Raw genomic sequence first — 18,817 nt, forward strand, 5'->3', positions numbered from 1 at the left:
CCGGTGCTGCCACTACAAATAACGACTGTGGTGCGCCTGGCTACAACGACCGATTGTAGCTACATTTTTACGATTTTTCAAAAATAGCAGATATACAAGCTTACAGCGCGGCACTCGGTGCCGCGCTGTAAGCTTGTATATCTGCTATTCAAGTAATATCAGCATTCAAGTAATCAAAAATACATATAAATGTATATAAACCCATTCTGAACGGGAACCCATTTTGGTGTCAGCATCATGTTATGCTTTAGCTATTGAAAAATAGCAGATCTACAAGCTCATAGCGTGCCACCGAGTGGCGCACTACGAACTTGTAGGTCTGCTATTTTTGAAAAATCGAAGAACGACTGACATTTTTATAGAATCTGATCTCAGGTCAGAATGGGTTAATCAGACCAGTGTAGTAGTGTCCAGTGGAAACCTCGTCTGAATCTGATCTCAGGTCAGAATGGGTTAATCAGACCAGTGTAGTAGTGTCCAGTGGAAACCTCGTATGAATCTGATCTCAGGTCAGAATGGGTTAATCAGACCAGTGTAGTGTCCAGTGGAAACCTCGTATGAATCTGATCTCAGGTCAGAAATGGGTTACAAAAAGTTGCCCCCCAGTCACGTCACGTCACTTTACGTACCGTAAGTGCTGAGGTTGAGGTTGGACGACGAGCTGTGATTGGACAGGGAGGGCGGGGGCGTGAGGGAGTGCGAGGGCCCCTGATTGGGCAGGGGCATGCCCACGGGCCCGGGGGAGGAGCTGAAGCCCAGCGTGCCGTTGTAGAAGCCGCCGTGGCCAATGGGAGTGAGGCTGGAGGGCGTGCGCTTGTACATGTCACTGCTGCCCGTCAGGGAGTCCCGCCGGGAGCCGCTGCCGCCGCCGGAGTTGGCCACTAGGGGGAGACAGAAGTGCACACAGATTAAAATCAGTGGTTTTCAAGTCTTTTTTTTTTGAGTGGTGCAACCACTCCTACAACCAGCAATGTTCGTGTACCTGTTTGTTTGTGTACCTGAATGAGCACGAGTATGTGACTTATTTATACCAGTAGGGGGCGCCAGAAACAGAGAGAGGGGTAGTGCTGTGTCTCTAATGAGAGAGTGAGAGTGAGAGAGAGAGAGAGAGAGAGAGAGAGAGAGGGGGGGGGGGGGGGGATTGCACCACTCAGTTCACACGTGTGTGATTTTTTTGTATCAAGGCCCATTCTTTATTTATTGGGCATTTTGAAATGTCACCATTTTGATGACATTTATAGCTCTCAATTTTCAATTCAATTCAAAGGAGCTTTATTGGCATGAGAAAACATTACGTTTACGTTGCCAAAGCAGAAAGAAACAATACAACAATACAGCGATACAATCAAAACAAAAATTATGTACTTTTGAAGGTCTAGAATCTACAATAGATCAACTTCTATATGTACCGAGGTCACTCGATGCAGGTATAGTTGCAGGAATATACACAATGATTAGTCTTTAGGGTGGTTGTGTTCCATTTGATATCCTTCTCCTATCACAGAAACTCACAAATCTTGCTGATGTCAAGGACCCGAATATATATAATGACATTGGCCGCCCACCCGCCCCATCTGAAAATATGTTGTCCCAGGGACCCTCCCAGTAGCAAAGATTTGAGTTAAAAACTCACTGTGAAAGAATATATTATTCAAAGATTTCAGGCACATTTTCACGATTTTTCAAAAATAGCAGACCTACAAGTTCATATGAGCTTGTAGATCTGCTATTTTTCAACAGCTAAAGCACAACATAATGCTTAAAACCAAATGGGTTTTTCAAGCCTTTTTGTATCAAGGCCCATTGTTATTTATTTATTGGGCATTTGAGCCACAGAGCGGACCACCATTTTGAATGACATTTAGCCTCTCCAGTTAGAACCAAAATGTAGAATATTTGTTGTTATTGTTGGTTAAGATTTTGTCCACAGTTCCATGCTGTATTAATGTTGGTACCATTTAGGAGAGATAGCAGGTAAACGATGATCAAAACAACAATTCTTATACTCTAGTTGTGTAGACTTATTATAAATTAACTGATGCAGAATATTACCAATAATCTAACTTTTGAGAGCGTAAAATTAAACCATTTGGACGTTTCATTTTACGCTCTCAAGAGTTAAAATCTAAGGGTCCATTTGGTTACCAACTCTCCATCATTTAGCCGAGGACCACCTGGAACCTCCTCAAGGACCACTGGTGGTCCCCGGACCACTGGTTGACAACCCCTGGATTAAATAAAAGCTAAAATTGTGTTTTCTGAAAAACCTATGTTTCTACGTCAGTGGGTGCTCAATATTTCATGTCAAGGACCCCAACAATTATATGTAATTCACCGCCGACCCCCCATCTGAAAATATGTTGTTCCAGGAAAGATTTGAGATAAAAATGTTCGCTCTGAAAGAATTATATATTCAATGATTTGCGCCACATTTTCACGATTTTTCAATAATAGATCTACAAGCTCACAGCGCGTCGCATTGATTGATTGTAGGTCGGCCATCTTCAAACAGCCGCAGTTTTAAAAGTGCTCATGTATTCTACAGTCACTACCGTAGTTTGGGTCTCGTTTTCATAAACCTCCGAGTGCTTATTTATTACACACTCGCAGAACCTGGCACCCGCTGACCCGAGGACAGTTGGACCCATTCTTCAGGGTTGAGAACGGGCCCCAAACGGCCTCCAGTGCAACAGATTGTTCCCACTTTGAAGTGATTTAGTAGGTTATTAAACATTTTGTCCCGCAAGCGTTTTTTTTTTCTTTCTTTTTTTTCGGTCAACAGTTGACGAGGTTACGCGCTTTGATAACCTCCACACACTTTCAATTAATCTCGGTCCGTTCCAATTTGACCAAATACAGCCAGCAGCAGACTAACGGAGTTAATTGTATTCACCTGGCATTCCCCATCAGGTCTCCTCGCCACACACACACACACACACACACACACACACACAGTCACACACACACCTCTCTGTCGCTCTAATTAATTAGTCTTGTGTCGCGCAGCTGCGTCTATAGATTCTCCCAGCGGATCCTATGCCATAGAAAGCATACAGTAGGTGGACCCCAGGCTAGTGGACAAGTGATCCAGTAGAAGTTATTTATGAATTTTGGACAGGTGCAGACTAGGCTGCGATCCCCCCCCCCACCCCCATCTCTCTCCCCCCCATTTCCTGTCAGTCTACTTTCAACCTATCAATAAAAGGCAGGAAAAAGCCCCATAAATATCTTAAAAGCACCCGCTAGTCGATGTGTGCATAGACACTGATAGTTTCCATCCAAGCAAACAGTATGCAGCCACATAACAATAAAAAATACATGTAGCCTACGGGGGGGGGGGAAGATGTTGTATTTGATAAAAATGACTATATTGACTATGTGTCCCCAACTTCAAACTTGTTGGCAATAGAGCACCGAAGTCCTGACGTAACTCGCTCATCCCTTCGATTCCCCTGGTTCACAGAAGTAATTTCTCTATGGAGAATAACATGGGGTGATCTTAATATCGCCTACTATAAGCGTTGTGGTCCAAACATAAACAAGCTGTCTCTGCGTTATTGTCAGGGAGGTGTCTCTGTATCGTTTGCGACAGTCAGTCACTCATATAATGATACAGTCTGCTTCTAGCGAAAATGTAACTAATTCAGCAGCGGTAACATTAGCGTTTTCTCTCAGTCAGTTGATTCTTCATATCCATATGAGTGAAGCGGCCGGGATGACATATGAAGCAATCTAAAAATCCTCCTATGGCGATTTTCAACAAAAAAAATACATGAACCTGGGGACTGACGCCCTCTACTGAAAGTGACGTCAGACTTCGGTGCTCTATTAACAGGCTTAAGAGGGTTTTTTTTAAACGGTTTAAATTCTCTTTCATTCGTCGTCGCCTACGGATGACTACGGCGATTTCGTCCTACAATAGAGCGCCGCAGTCCCTCCCCCTTTCAGAAAAACGAGTGGCCCAGGAAATGAAACCCCAATGCATTCTCCCATCGGCACTTCTTATTTAATTTATTTAAAGACGGTTACGCCGCGGACAAAGCCAACTCGGATCGTGACAAATCATGACAATGAACACAATGTTTTGGGGCCGATCAAATCATTATAGAAAGAAGAAAAGAAAGTCAGGAGACACAACACTATTTGTTTTGTTTTTCGTCTTATAAATTATTTGATCAGCCCCAAAACATTGTGTTCATTGTCATGATTTGTCACGATCCGAGTTGGCTTTGTCCGCGGCGTATAACCGTCTTTAAATAAATTAAATAGAAGAAAGAAGTGCCGATGGGAGAATGCATTGGGGTTTCATTTCCTGGTTTTTCTGAAAGGGGGAGGGACTGCGGCGCTCTATACAACCCCCCCATTCTTCCTTTGATGCCATTCATCAGGCTGCCAAAAGATAAGCCAATTGGCTGTTCCAGTATCCACTAATGGTCCAGATGTTGTAATATCCTCTTTCATTCACAATACTTCACTGACACACTTTTATGTGCCTCTCAAATAAATGTTGTAGTCCTCGTGGAATGAAGCAAACATAAAATCTCATTACTGAAGGTTAACGATGATTTTGTTTTACATTTTGATTCTATGTTGCTGCTACAGTTCCACATCCATCCAACCAGCTTTTACAACCTCTGTCCTCTGTTTTTCCTCATGTTCATGGAAGCTATACTGCTTCCAAATTGCTAGTTTGATCGCTTGAAATATGCCTTAAACTTAACATAACCAATAAATAACGGAAAATAACCAATAAATAACCTATCTACAAGGCTTGTAGATCTGCTGTTTTCGGTGGGCAGTGTGCTTCCACAGGGTTCTACGGGGGTGCAGTACTTAGTTTAGACAGTATTTGGTTTAGACTAGTCATTAGTTAGACCAGTCATTAGTCCTACGACCTATCTCAAACCCTCACCCTAAACCTAACCTCCCACGGGGCAGCACACCTAAACCTATAACCTTAACCCATGTCTAACCAATGACTAGTCTAAACTAAGTATGCACCCCCTTCTACGGAACCCAAATGAGTGAAATCAGTCTTGACGACTGCAGAGAACTTGAATCCAATCCATGAGGGTGCCCCGACTATTATCGATGTCGGAATATCTCTCTCACTCGATACACCGAGTTGAGAAGCTTGACAACAGATACAGCTGCAGTGGCAGAGGAGAGGACAGCAGAGGGCAGCAGTTCCCAGTTGCAGGCCAGAGATGATTTATTCATCTCTGTGTGAAACTCTAGGGACAGAGTTTTTTTTATTTTTGTGCTTCATTTTTTTTTCCAATTTCTTTTATTGGAATGATGAAAAATAACCTTTTAATTTAATTTCAAATGGATTTAGTTATAGTTATAGTTATGTTAACTTCATGAACTAAATCCAAACACATTGGACATAAAAAAAGCGGGTCATGTTTGCTTGTTTGGAATTGTAAACAGCTGAAAAAAATACTATATCACTATTTTTAACCCGAGGGCTGCATTAAGTGAAGGTGCGGGGGCCGCATGTGGCCCCTGGGGGCCACCAGTTGCCCCACCCCTGCTCTATGGCGTTGAACAGTCTGTGAGGACGACCATCCTTTCGGGGAACAATAAAGATTATTAATATTAATATTATCCCAGTTACCTGCGGTGCCGAAGCCTCCCAGCGCTCCCAGCGTGGCCCCGAGGGACGAGGACCCCTGCTGGCTGAAGCCCAGCGAGGCGGCGGAGCCGGGGGGCCCCCCGGGGCCCTGCGGCGGGCCCACCCCCCCGCCCTGGGAGAAGAGCGAGGAGCTCTGCTGGGAGGAGGAGCCGAGCGACGAGGAGCCGTAGAAGGAGCTGCCGCCCATGGGCCCGGGCCCCCCGGGGCCCCCGGGGCTGCAGCCCTGCTGCTGCTGCTGTTGGTGCTGCTGGTGCTGCTGCTGCTGCTGCTGCATGGCGCGGAACGGCCCGTTGGCGCCGCCCCCCAGGCCGCCGTTGGCCCCGCCCGCCGAGGCCGCGGCCGCCGCCACTATACGGGAGAGAGAGAGAGAGAGAGAGAGAGAGAGAGAGAGAGAGAGAGAGAGAGAGAGAGAGAGGATGACGTTGTGGTTTTAGTACATTGTTCTTCACGTTATATACAGTATATCGTTGCCATCGGTCAAGTTTCTGAAAAGTAACCTTTTTGGAGATACAAGGTTTCCAGCCAGACAGAGAGAGAGAGACCACATCATTGTTGCCGGGCAGAATTATCGCAGGGCATTAACCCATTCTGACCTGAGATCAGATTCATACGAGGTTTCCACTGGACACACACTGGTCTGATGAACCCAATCTGATCTCAGGTCAGAATGGGTTGTGTAAAATCAGCCATTACGACGGCATCAAGGCCCGGGACCAAAACACTAAAATATTCCAGGTGATCAAAAATGTGACAAACTAAAAATAAATAAAAAATCCGTCAAAATCAACATCGCACCTGTACACAAAGTACAGTATTGTGAAGTCACGCGTGGTGGTGACCGACTGGGCGATATTCTATTTAGGTGAAAGGCCGTGTTAGGCAATCTTTAACCGCACGAACCCTGACACCCACAGATCCATATTTAGCGATAATAGCAGACCTACAAACTCCCGGTGCATTGTGTGAGCTCGTTGGTTAGACATTAGCTAGTTTCAGCCAAATATATTGACTTTTACTACACGATGATGTCACGTGACCTGGTTTTGGTTTGGTTTATTTATTTAGCATATAGTACAAAAAATAGACAATAACATATCAAAGAAACAAAAATACAATGCAAGGAAAGGAAGAAGCCAGAAGGCTTATATGGAATCCTTTCCTGAAGGAAGAGGTCATTGGTTTAAAAAATTAAAAGTTCATAAAGAACAGTACATAAATCTACAAGTTGGCAAAGGGGGGGCAGCTGTGCAGTAAAGAAAAAATAAAAACAGACTGCACAGAAAACAGAAATAAACAATACAACAACAAAACACACAAAAGAAAATATAACGCATCAAGGTAAAACATGTAATCTACAGAGAGGAAAGAATAAGATATTTCTTTAGATGTTTTTTTAATATTGGCAAGGATAATGAGGATTTAAGTGAAGCATCTACTATCTAGGGGAGTTCCATAGATGAGGGGCCTCTAAATTTGATGAAAGATTGATGTTTGGACGTGCGACAATAGGGTAATTCAAAATGATCTCTTTGCCTTGTGGGGTAGGAGTGAATGTCCGAAGTAACACGGAAAAAATTGTGAAAAGAAGACGGAAGGTCTTGTATGCATTTTTTGAATTTAAACATAAATAAACAGGTAACCTGGATCTACTGTAAGCTCTTTATAGGTACAGTTCTCCAGACACTGACAGTGATAATTGGAGAATAGAGATATGCACCAAAAGCCGTGAAAATGTTTCCGATAGGACCAAATCTTTCAACAACAAAATAATCTAATCGGAGACTTGTCGAGGGAATTTGGAATACACCGAGTTATACATTTAAGGAGATCAAATCACTCATGGGAAACTAAACCAATATGAGAAGCTGTTTTCTGTCCCATTGTTATCTTTTTACTGACATTTGAGCTGTGGACTGAGGGGGTCTTTCCATTGTCCCATCATGTGTTAAGATCCACCTACTCTCCCTGAGGGAGTGGATGAAGGTATTTCTTCTGCACACGGGCTCGCACGCTTGCAAAAGTGAAAGTGAATGTGTGCGTGTGTCATGTGCACGTGTTTGAGTGTGTGGCTGCACCCTGTGTCGCCTTCTCTAGGTGTAAACTAGAGGTGTAAAATGTAAACTAGGGTCCAACCCCAGCAGCAAAACAATAAATCAATGGCCAAAGCCGTATTGTCAACGGGCACTAAATCATCCCCGTATCACGTCCCAGCGGCGATGAGAGAGAGGTAAAGATATGGGGGAAAAGAAACATGCAGAACAATAGTTTTGTCACCTGATCACGGACCTTTGGAGACGGAGGACGGAGGGGGTTTCACAAGCATTGTTGTGCAAAGAATGGACTGCTTTTACATTTTACAGCCGTTCATCCAAAGAACGACTGCTTTTACATTTTACTGCCATGCATTAATTCGCTCGTTCTCCGTATATAAAAACGCCACCGCCAGCTGAAACTCTCGTATTTCCAAAAGCGATTTACTTTTCAGGAAATGTTGCCAAGGTTATATCTGGTTATAATTTATTCACAAGCCTGTTAATACTTTTATTGGTACCGTTGAATATTTATATGCCATTTTAAAAAAATCGCAGAGCTATAAGCTCACAGTGCATCGCAATGTGTTTTGCGTGGTGAGCTTGTACTATGTATTTGTAAAATGCGACAAAATCTCATATCATATGCGTCAAAAATTTGTTCATATTCACATACTAGAGCATGTCTGAAACAAATGTCAGAGCTGAAGTCGACATGTAAATATGAAATAAATGCTTAAACATGTAGCTATAGGTGTAATGTTAGAGACCACAGAAGACATGTAAATATGAAATAAATGCTTAAACATGTAGCTATAGGTGTAATGTTAGAGACCACAGAAGACGTGTAAATATGAAATAAATGCTTAAACATGTAGCTATAGGTGTAATGTTAGAGACCACAGAAGACATGTAAATATGAAATAAATGCTTCAACGTGTAGCTATAGGTGTAATGTTAGAGACCACAGAAGACATGTAAATATGAAATAAATGCTTAAACATGTAGCTATAGGTGTAATGTTAGAGACCACAGAAGACATGTAAATATGAAATAAATGCTTAAACATGTAGCTATAGGTGTAATGTTAGAGACCACAGAAGTGAACCTTTCAAGCCTGTTTTATCAACTCTCCGTTTTCTGCAAGACATTATTACTCTATAAGCCATATCTCCAAAACTGGTGGGTCAAACTGAACAACCAACATGTCAATGTGAAGCTATGATTCCCTGCTTTTGAAGCTATGATTCCGAAAATTCTAAAATAAATCCAATGGCAGTCCCTCAGTCAAATTTAGTCACATATGATTAGAGGCCTCACGGCCACATAGAGGAAGAGAAAACATCCACATCCAGAGGGACGCTATGGTGTTCAGAGCATTGTTAAGAACTGTGTTTACCTGCTTGTGCTGCAGAGGGCGATATGATGACGGAGGCGGGCGCCATGAGGCGTACGGGACCCCCCCTCTGTCCAGTGTTGACCACCAGGGCTCCGGTCTGGTCGTAGTAGGCTGCAGGGGCCAGCACGGGGTAGCCTGGACACACACACACACACACACACGTCAAACATTAAGGACCGAATGTCCTCACGAGAAATAAGATGTTGTGAGGACTGTTTTTCATGGTCCTCACAAGACAAAAGGTTCAGACGCAACTAGTAATTAATTTTCAATGAGAAGGATATTTTGTACGCGCCTGCTTCACGTGCTCCCCGTCTGACAGAACCTTTAGGGCAGATTCACACAGAGTCCGATTGATTCGAACCCGTTCCCCGATACGATCGCCTGGCAATGATTCACATTGGCCTTGATTTGTCCGCACCCGAGACCAACGAAGTGGTCTCGGCCGGGTGCACTGTATTCAGTGCTTTCACATTCCAGCGACCTGTATCCGAGTACACTTCGCTCCCGGGTTACACCAGGGCTCCACCGGGCGCGTTGCGTCTCCGTCACGTGCGTCAAAAAACGAACCGGGGCGATTTTTAATGGAGACGCAACACAACGCGGGCAGTGGAGCCACCCTTCATTGATTAAAAAGGGAACATTCTGTGACGGAGACGCGCCCGGTGGAGCCCCGGTGTCACTCACCAGGCACGCCGGCTGCCAGTCCCTGTCCGGTGGAGCCCCCTGGTGGTGTTACTCACCAGGCACGCCGGCTGCCAGTCCCTGTCCGAAGGCCAGCGCTGAGTTGACCGCGGCGGCCGCTACCAGCTGATCGTTCTGCTGACTCTGCTGACCCTGGCTCGGGGTCAGGGGTCGCTGGTTCCCTCCGGCACGCATCACCTATAGGTCCAACACACACGCACACGCACACACACACACACACACTGATATGAGCATTTCTGATAGTTTAATCTACAATGCAACACACCTAAAAGATATGAACAAGTCAATGGAGAAGCTCAGCTCACAACACGTCACACTGTGACGTGTTGTGAGCTTGTAGAGTGGCGGTGCGCAGCGTGCTTTCACTGGAGACACGCTGGCTTCTATGGAACCCAAATGAGTGAGATCAGTCGTGGTGACTGAGAACTTGAATCCACGATGGGCCAAACTGAACACGCATCATCAAGTGGGACAGAGAGTAGCCCTTCTGAGAGGAAAACCCCTTCAGCTTCAAATGGGCCAACAGGACAAGTCTTTGACCGGCGGGCTGGGGGGCCAGCCGGTCCTATAGAGCGTCGCATGACGACACCAGGCCCAGTCCCGCCCCCCTTTCATGACGACGCCAGGCCCAGGAAATAATTCCCAATGCAGTTTTCCTCATAGACATTTCAAAATCGGTATTTATTTAAAGACGGTTACGCCGCGGACAAAGCCAACTCGAGTCGTGACAACTCATGACAACAAACACAATATTTTGGACCAATCAAATAATTACAAAGAAGAAAAACAACCTGTTGTAACCTGCCGTTTTTTTCTTCTTTCTAATTATTTGTTCGGCCCAAAAAAAATGTGTTTGTTGTCATGAGTTGTCACGACTCGAGTTGGCTTTGTCCAGCGGCGTAAACGTCTTTAAATAAATACCTTTTGAAATGTCTATGAGGAAAATGAACAGAGAATCATTTCCTGGGCCCTGGTAGGGGGCTGGACTGCGACGCTCTATAGCGAGGGCCGGACTGTGTTTCAACACACGGGCCATTTTTGGAGGAGAGAGGGGTAGCTGAAAGTTGACCACAAGTGATATACTTTCACTGCTGATCAATAGTGAAGAGAAGACACATGCTTGCGGGCCCTCGATACGTGACAATGCACTCGCAGTGCATTGTGGGACTTGTAGTGTTATGGTGGTCTGTGCAATATACCAGAGGGCCAGTTCTAATACTAATTAAATATCATCCCGCGGGTCAAAGATAATTCATTCACGGGCCTGATTGGGCCTTGAGTTTGACATATATGCTCTATAGCCTAAGGCCCAATAGACCCCGGGCGGGTGGGTCGGGTGGGTTGGGTATACCTTACCTGCTGTTGGTTCTGTTGTCCTTGGTTCTGGGCCTGCTGATTGGCTGAGTTGTTGGCGGCGGCCGCTTGCTGCTGGAACAGGTTGGCGGGGTACACGCCCCAGGGAGTCACGCCATAGTACTGAGGTGGCATCACTGCAGGGCCTGTGCAAAACAGTGCACAACATTAGCTCCATTCCATGTCAAGGACCCCAAAATTGACACTTATTAGCCCCAGCGGACCCCCATTTGAAAATGATAGTGCCAGGGGGAACCCTCCATAAGAGAAGATTTTTTTGTCATATTTTGAACGTTTTGGTCAAAGACCTTCTTCAGGCGTCTTAGGCGTCTCTCCAGATGCCTGAAGAAGGTCTTTAGGACCGAAACGTTGCCAATAAAGTTTGTATTGCATAGTGCAGACCTGCCTACGCACCCGCCTCAGAGCATACAGGTGTGCATAAGACTTTGTTGCCAATTTCAAGGAACCCAATTTATATTGTAAAATCAGACTGGTCTGAACAGAGTGGTGCTGTGTACAGTCGTCTCTAGTCTATGGGTTTCTCCAGATAAGGGGAAAGTTGGCGATGAACCCGATCGTAGTCATTTGGAGTGAATACCTGCCGATCACTGATCGGTCGCCGATTGATCATCTCCATTCAGGCCCACGGAGAGAGGCGTGGAAACAGACACACTGTAACCGACATGAGGCGTGGAAACAGACACACTGTAACCGACATGAGGCGTGGAAACAGACACACTGTAACCGACATGAGGCGTGGAAACAGACACACTGTAACCGACATGAGGCGTGGAAACAGACACACTGTAACCGACATAAAAGCTGCTGCAGGACAGAAAGGGTCTGCCCAAAACCACCACCAGCTGCTGCTGCTGAAATGATGAAATGAATCATCTGCTATTAATAAAAAAAAGGAACAGCTCTGTTCTTTCTCGCTGCTTGTCGAGAGATCAAAAATAAACACAAGCAGGCGCGAAAATATGCCTGAATGAACGCCTGGAGAAAAGTTTATTATTACGTTATTTTAATTGCAGATTTAGGTCTCGTGTTGGTAGAGCCAGGGGTCCGGAGACCCCACAAAGGGTCTTTGAGGGCCTTCCTTGGGACCCCCTAACCTGACGCTGCCAGATCCAAGAAGCTTGCTACACAAGTTTGTTTCACAGCTTATTGGGACCTGGGATCTCGGGAGGCAATTCGATGACGGGGCTGTTTCTTTTTTTCAAGATACTTGGTAGATGATTGGATGGGACCGTCTGTCTATCACCGTGTGGGCGTGCAAACACAACCAATCATATCGACGTGTCTATATAGCTTCACATCCGGTTTCGCACATATCCCGCCCCTTAGCTCACGCTGATTGGTTCGGTACGGAGCGGTTCGGCGTTATAGCTCAACTCCCTGAGAGATCCCACATGGTTGCTGTGTTGAGGAACATGGTTACCCAATACCGCCCCCAGCTGGCAAAGTCAGGTTAGGGACCCACCCCCCCAAGCAAAATATCTTAACCCATTTAAACCTGAAGACGATTCTACAAACAGGGACCACCCGCCCTGACGTAGAATCATCTACCTGGGGGCCCACTGTTGTTTTGGGTGGGATATGGGCTAAGATCACTGCTGTATAGATATCCCACTGTTTCTCAACCAAATCGTCCATTGAAAAGAAAATAGCAGATCTACAAGCTCGTAGCGTGGCACTCGGTGCCGTGCTATGAGCTTGTACATCTGCTACAAGCTCACACACACTTTGTTGTGTGTGCTCTCAGGGCGTCCTTGAAAGAGAGAGAGCTTGCTCTCAACGGTGTTCCCTGAATAAATAAAAGGTCAATAAATGGAGTGCAAACTCCAGCCAAACACCACTTTAATGGCCCTTAAACAAACGCACCCGCGAGCAGAGCTGTCAGGGTGGAGTGTGTGCACAGAGGCGTGTGTGTGTGTGTGTGTGTGTGTGTGTGTGTGTGTGTGTGTGTGTGTGTGTGCGCGTGCGTGCGTGCGTGCGTGTGTGTGCGTGCGTGTGTGTGTGTGTGTGTGTGTGTGTGCGTGTGTGTGTGTGTGTGCGTGCTCTGAAGACGTGCATAACTGAACATTGAAGTGACATTTAGGACAGTCCAGTTGCCACTAGTTTCATGCAAGCTGGAGACAACTTTGATATTAGACCGTTTCTTTAATATGTCTGTACCTTTAGATGGATTATTGTGTATGTAAAGACTATGTATTTTTATATTATTATGGCGGATCGCCACAGTTGTGTAGTTTATCGCGTGTGTGTGTGTGTGTGTGTGTGTGTGTGCGTGTTTTCCTGCACATGCGTGTGTCTCTCTCACCCAAGGTGGCGGCGGCGGCCAGTCCGGCTGCGTAGGGGTCTGTCCCGGGCGGAGCGGCACTGATGATGTACGGGTTGGGCACGAACGCTGGAGCCAGACCTGGAACACACAATACAGACACACACACACACACACACGGGTCAGAACCACAGACATAGGTCAGAACCAGAGACACCATGCACTGATGATGTACGGGTTGGGTACGGACGCTGGAGCCAGACCTGGAACAGTCACCACACACAGACAAAAAAACTTTAAAATATGGCGTGAAGAGGTTCCTGCTCGACAGTAACTGCATGGGCAAAAACCTTGTCTTTTTCCACATTTCAATATATATTAATGCTTTACTTCATCGTACAACAATAATATCAAGCGAAGGTTGTGGTTTCATACGAGTTTTCTCACCCAACAGCGACGATATTATCAGTTTGTATACACACTTTCTGGGACCCTAAATATGCACAGAGACAGAGAGAGAGAGACTGGGAGGCTTGAGGCTCGGCTCAAGGACTCTCTACCAGAGAGTTAATTAATTAAGCCTAGTTTATGCTTCGTAGTACAGCGGTGAGTGTGTCTCGCCAACGAGGGACACCGTCACGGGACGACGAGAGTTTAAATTAAGCCTTAGATTGCATAACGTGTCCTCGCTTTGAGAACGTATTGATTCAGCAGATTGTACACTGGAGGCTCAGATGGAGAGAAAAAATAAAATGCTTATACAAAACAAAGAACTCTACTGGGGTTCAACTTTGGGCTCCGTCTGTAGTCTGTACACACAACCAAACCTATCAATTATAAATAGATGTTCTAACCACTTATGCCCGGCCTATATATATACACACTGTCGTAGGACGAATGGACAATCTACAAGCTTACACAGATGTTCCATCGTGACGGACTGTGAGCCTGTAGATCTGCTATTTATTTATCTTTTTGAAATCTTTAAAATTATTATTTTCTTTTCCACCTGCTGGTTATAACCCATTTCAGGGCGGGAACCCCTTTTGGTGATTTAAAGCATTATGTTATACGTTAGCTATTGAAAAATAGCAGATCTACAAGCTCATAGCGTGACACCGAGTGCCACGCTATGAACTTGTATAGGTCTGCTATTTTTGAAAAATTTAAAATAATAAAAACTCTTTGAATCTTTGAATGATCAACGCTGGGAGCAAACGATCAAACTTACATTCACCTAGCATCACATTTACAATTTAGGCATTTATGCAGACGCTCTTAATTTTCGGGGTTTTGGGTCTCCCAACATCATATACCCCTCACTCGGGTGACCCAGTTGATCAAGTCCCGACTAAGGGCCGAAAGTGCTGTAGTGCCGAAATGATTTCGGCTCGTCAGAAAATTTCAGTAGCACCGAAGAGCCGACTTTAGGACGGTACCCGCCCCCCCGAACCTCAAATGACGTCAAATTGTAGTCTCTACAGCGCCGAACCGACTTTTATTCGGCTCTAAAATAGGAGTATGAATCGACCCTTACGTCCCAGTAGCTACTAGCTACCCTGGATCAGTCCCACTAGGGAAAAGACCGGGGCCACACAATCCGTTGGAGGAACCACTCCGGAACTACTATGGCGGGACAACTCCGTCCCGTGGAGGGACTAAAATAAATGGCGAAAGTTTGGGAGTGAGTCTATACAGAGTTCTTCTAACTGCAATATGGGGGGAGTTTGTTCCACAGTTTGGGGAGCCAGGAGAGGGAGAGGAGTCTATAGGACGTGTGGCGTGGTAGCGCGTTGTTTGTTCCACAGTTGGGGAGCCAGGAGAGGGAGAGGAGTCTATAGGACGTGTGGCGTGGAACGCGTTGTTTGTTCCACAGTTTAGGGAGCCAGGAGAGGGAGAGGAGTCTATAGGACGTGTGGCGTGGTAGCGCGTTGTCCCGGATGTCTCAGGGAAAAAGGCTCCGACAGCTTCCCTGTGGATCGTATATATATAATATTCCCTGAGGATCGCAATTCCTGCTGACCTGTACGTTTATGTGAGGGAGCGTGTTACTGGACAGAACCCTGAACATTTCCCTCGTGTTCTTTTAGAGGCCGTGAAAGACGGGCCGGTGCCGATGGGAGTCGGACTGGAGGTGGCGGTTATAGGAGAAGATAAGCGTGGGATGTCACGTTTTTTTTGTCTGTGTGTCGCAGAATGTCAGCTCCACACACACACACACACACACACCCCATCTGCCATTTAATTAAATCTTAGCAGTCACCTGCCTTCTATAGCATTTACATTGAGCTCAATCTGCTCAACAACAAGCGGTGCATTCTCTAATTCAATGAGTCCTCAAATTGGCCTACTTTTCTTTCTCCTCCTCCTCCTCCTCCTCTCCTGTAATTTCTTGTCACCGTTCCAGTTTCGTTACATCTGAGACGTAGACGAGAAGAAGAGGTCCTTCTTATGACCACGGTCAGGGCAACGGACAGCCAATGATGCTATAATTACCGGCCTTTCTTTTCTTTTTTTTGATTGATGCTGCTTGTACATCTGCCATGGGAGACAAGACAACCATCTGGACAGAATACAGTCCACGTTCAGGTTTTAACTGTTTAACTGACCGACTGGTCATAGCACTTAAGTCATGATGACCGGCACTGTTGCCATGTTCCGCTTATTATAAGCGACGTTGGGGCTTGTTTTTTTCTGTAAAGTCACTTGTAAATATTTGGTAGTTGTTGCGGATTGATTGGGTTTCTCTGGGCTGGGTTCCAAAAAGTGTAGTTGCTTATTTTGGGCTTGCTTCTTACGTTTTTAAAACCAGTGATTCTCAAACATGACCGCCTAAATTCATATGCATTTGTCCATGGACCACCACCACCCGATCTGTGGTGGCCGAACAGTTTGCGGAGCGTTCTTGATATCGGAAGGTCGCTATAGTTCGTATCCCCGGACCGGCACGTTAAAATTAACACCGCTGAAGTGCCCTTTATGGACAAGGCATTGAACCTCTACCATGAAATGTTCTATGAGCAGGGCCTGGCTGTAAACAAGTTCTTGAGCTTAGTCCAGTTACCCTGCAGGGTAAACATAGTACCTTTCCTTTCCTTAGTCCAGTTACCCTGCATGGTAAACATAGTACCTTTCCTTTCCTTAGTCCAGTTACCCTGGGTAAACATAGTACCTTTCCTTTCCTTAGTCCAGTTACCCTGGGTAAACATAGTACCTTTCCTTTCCTTAGTCCAGTTACCCTGGGTAAACATAGTACCTTTCCTTTCCTTAGTCCAGTTACCCTGGGTAAACATAGTACCTTTCCTTCCCTTGGTCCAGTTACCCTGGGTAAACATAGTACCTTTCCTTCCCTTAGTCCAGTTACCCTGGGTAAACATAGTACCTTTCCTTTCCTTAGTCCAGTTACCCTGGGTAAACATAGTACCTTTCCTTTCCTTAGTCCAGTTACCCTGGGTAAACATAGTACCTCTCCTTTCCTTAGTCCAGTTACCCTGCAGGGTAAACATAGTACCTTTCCTTTCCTTAGTCCAGTTACCCTGGGTAAACATAGTACCTTTCCTTTCCTTAGTCCAGTTACCCTGGGTAAACACAGTACCTTTCCTTTCCTTAGTCCAGTTACCCTGGGTAAACATAGTACCTTTCCTTTCCTTAGTCCTGCAGTTACCCTGGGTAAACATAGTACCTTTCCTTTCCTTAGTCCAGTTACCCTGGGTAAACATAGTACCTTTCCTTTCCTTAGTCCAGTTACCCTGGGTAAACATAGTACCTTTCCTTTCCTTAGTCCAGTTACCCTGGGTAAACATAGTACCTTTCCTTTCCTTAGTCCAGTTACCCTGGGTAAACATAGTACCTTTCCTTTCCTTAGTCCAGTTACCCTGGGTAAACATAGTACCTTTCCTTTCCTTAGTCCAGTTACCCTGGGTAAACATGGTACCTTTCCTTTCCTTAGTCCACTTACCCTGGGTAAACATGGTACCTTTCCTTTCCTTAGTCCAGTTACCCTGGGTAAACATGGTACCTTTCCTTTCCTTACCAGCGACCAGCTCATACAAGGTTTGCGTTGCTAAAATGTTCCAAAAACATTCCACATAGCTCACATTTTTGTCAAAGATTTCTTTTTCTTTTTAGAAAATAGCAGATCCACAAGCTTGGGACGTGCCGTGAGCTTGTAGATCGGCCAGTTTCAAATAAGCCGATGTACGTGACGATGAAATGTTAACTATAGCCGCTGCTCGCGTGGTCTTGTTGTTGTTTCTTTTGGGCTCGTTTTCATAGACCCGTTTGCTCGTTTCTCTCCCACAGATCTGGCATCCCTGATGACCAGAAGTGGGGTTTTTTTTTTCACACAAAACACTGATCTGGAACTCATGACCTGCAGTAGATTTCACACAACGTAAAACGCTGATTGTGAATTAAGCAATGTGAAGGGTCAAATTAAAAACACAAAGTCAAAGGTCTGGGAAGCTTTCCGCTTATGATAAAATAAAAGCTGGTATACCTCTGTCTGTTTCTTTTCTACTGTTGGGAAATATCCCTGAAGAGTTTCTAACACATGATAAATATTTAATCAAGATCCTCTTAGCATCAAGTAAAAAAGCAATCACACGACGCTGGTACCAACAGGACCCACCAACGAAAGATCAATGGATGGACATTGTTGAGGAACTGTATTCTATGGAAAAACTAACATTCATACTGAGACTACAAGAGGATAAATTCTATAAAAAATGGGAAAAGTGGAATCTCTTCTCTCAGCCTAGCGATATTGCAATAGAATTTCATTGAATGTTTATTGTAATATGAAAAATGCAGCCTTTTTGCTTTTACTTTCTGTCTTTTTTCTTTTTCTTTCCCGTATTGTTTTGTTAGTTGAGTTTTTGTCCGTCTGTTCTTCCTTCAATAAAAATTAAGTGAAAAAAAAAAAAAAAAAAAGCTGGTGGGACTCTGGTGGTTTTAGTTCATACATCGAAGCACTGATGATATGAATTAACCCATTCTGAACGGGAACCCATTTTGGTGTTAGCATCATGTCATGCTTTAGCTGTTGAAAAATAGCAGATCTACAAGCTCGTAGCGCGCCACCGAGTGGCGCGCTACGAGCTTGTAGGTCTGCTATTTTTGAAAAATCGAAGAACGACTGACATTTTTTAGAATCTGATCTCAGGTCAGAATGGGTTAATCAGACCAGTGTGTGTCCAGTGGAAACCTCGTATGAATCTGATCTCAGGTCAGAATGGGTTAACAGTTTAAAGAAAAAAATCATCTTGCAAGCGGCGCTGCTGCTACCGCCCTCCATGCCTAACAATAACTTTAACTTTTACACTCAAGAGGGACCACCTGGGACCACGTCCAAGGACCACTGGTGGTCCCCTGGCCACTGGTTGGAGGAAAACCAAACTGCTTTTATCGTC

The 18,817-nt window shown here is 45.1% G+C and overlaps 1 protein-coding gene across 5 annotated transcripts in view; it reads right to left on the reverse strand.

The window, feature by feature from the left end:
* pum1 (pumilio RNA-binding family member 1) overlaps positions 1 to 18,817 on the reverse strand; it is a 69,853-nt gene that overhangs the window by 17,830 nt on the left and 33,206 nt on the right. For 4 of the 5 annotated variants that reach the window (XM_080787037.1, XM_080787034.1, XM_080787036.1 and 1 more), the window contains exons 10-15: positions 13,449 to 13,547; positions 11,129 to 11,271; positions 9,811 to 9,949; positions 9,068 to 9,202; positions 5,621 to 5,986; positions 630 to 881 (exon numbers count right to left, since the gene is read on the reverse strand). In XM_080787037.1, coding sequence (XP_080643163.1) covers positions 630 to 881; positions 5,621 to 5,986; positions 9,068 to 9,202; positions 9,811 to 9,949; positions 11,129 to 11,271; positions 13,449 to 13,547 — 1,134 coding nt within the window. The remainder of the gene's footprint in view (positions 1 to 629; positions 882 to 5,620; positions 5,987 to 9,067; positions 9,203 to 9,810; positions 9,950 to 11,128; positions 11,272 to 13,448; positions 13,548 to 18,817) is intronic. The other variant, XM_080787035.1, reaches the window with a different exon arrangement.

The sequence above is a fragment of the Protomyctophum bolini genome (assembly GCF_963924005.1).
Source record: "Protomyctophum bolini genome assembly, chromosome: 17".
NCBI lineage: Eukaryota > Metazoa > Chordata > Actinopteri > Myctophiformes > Myctophidae > Protomyctophum > Protomyctophum bolini.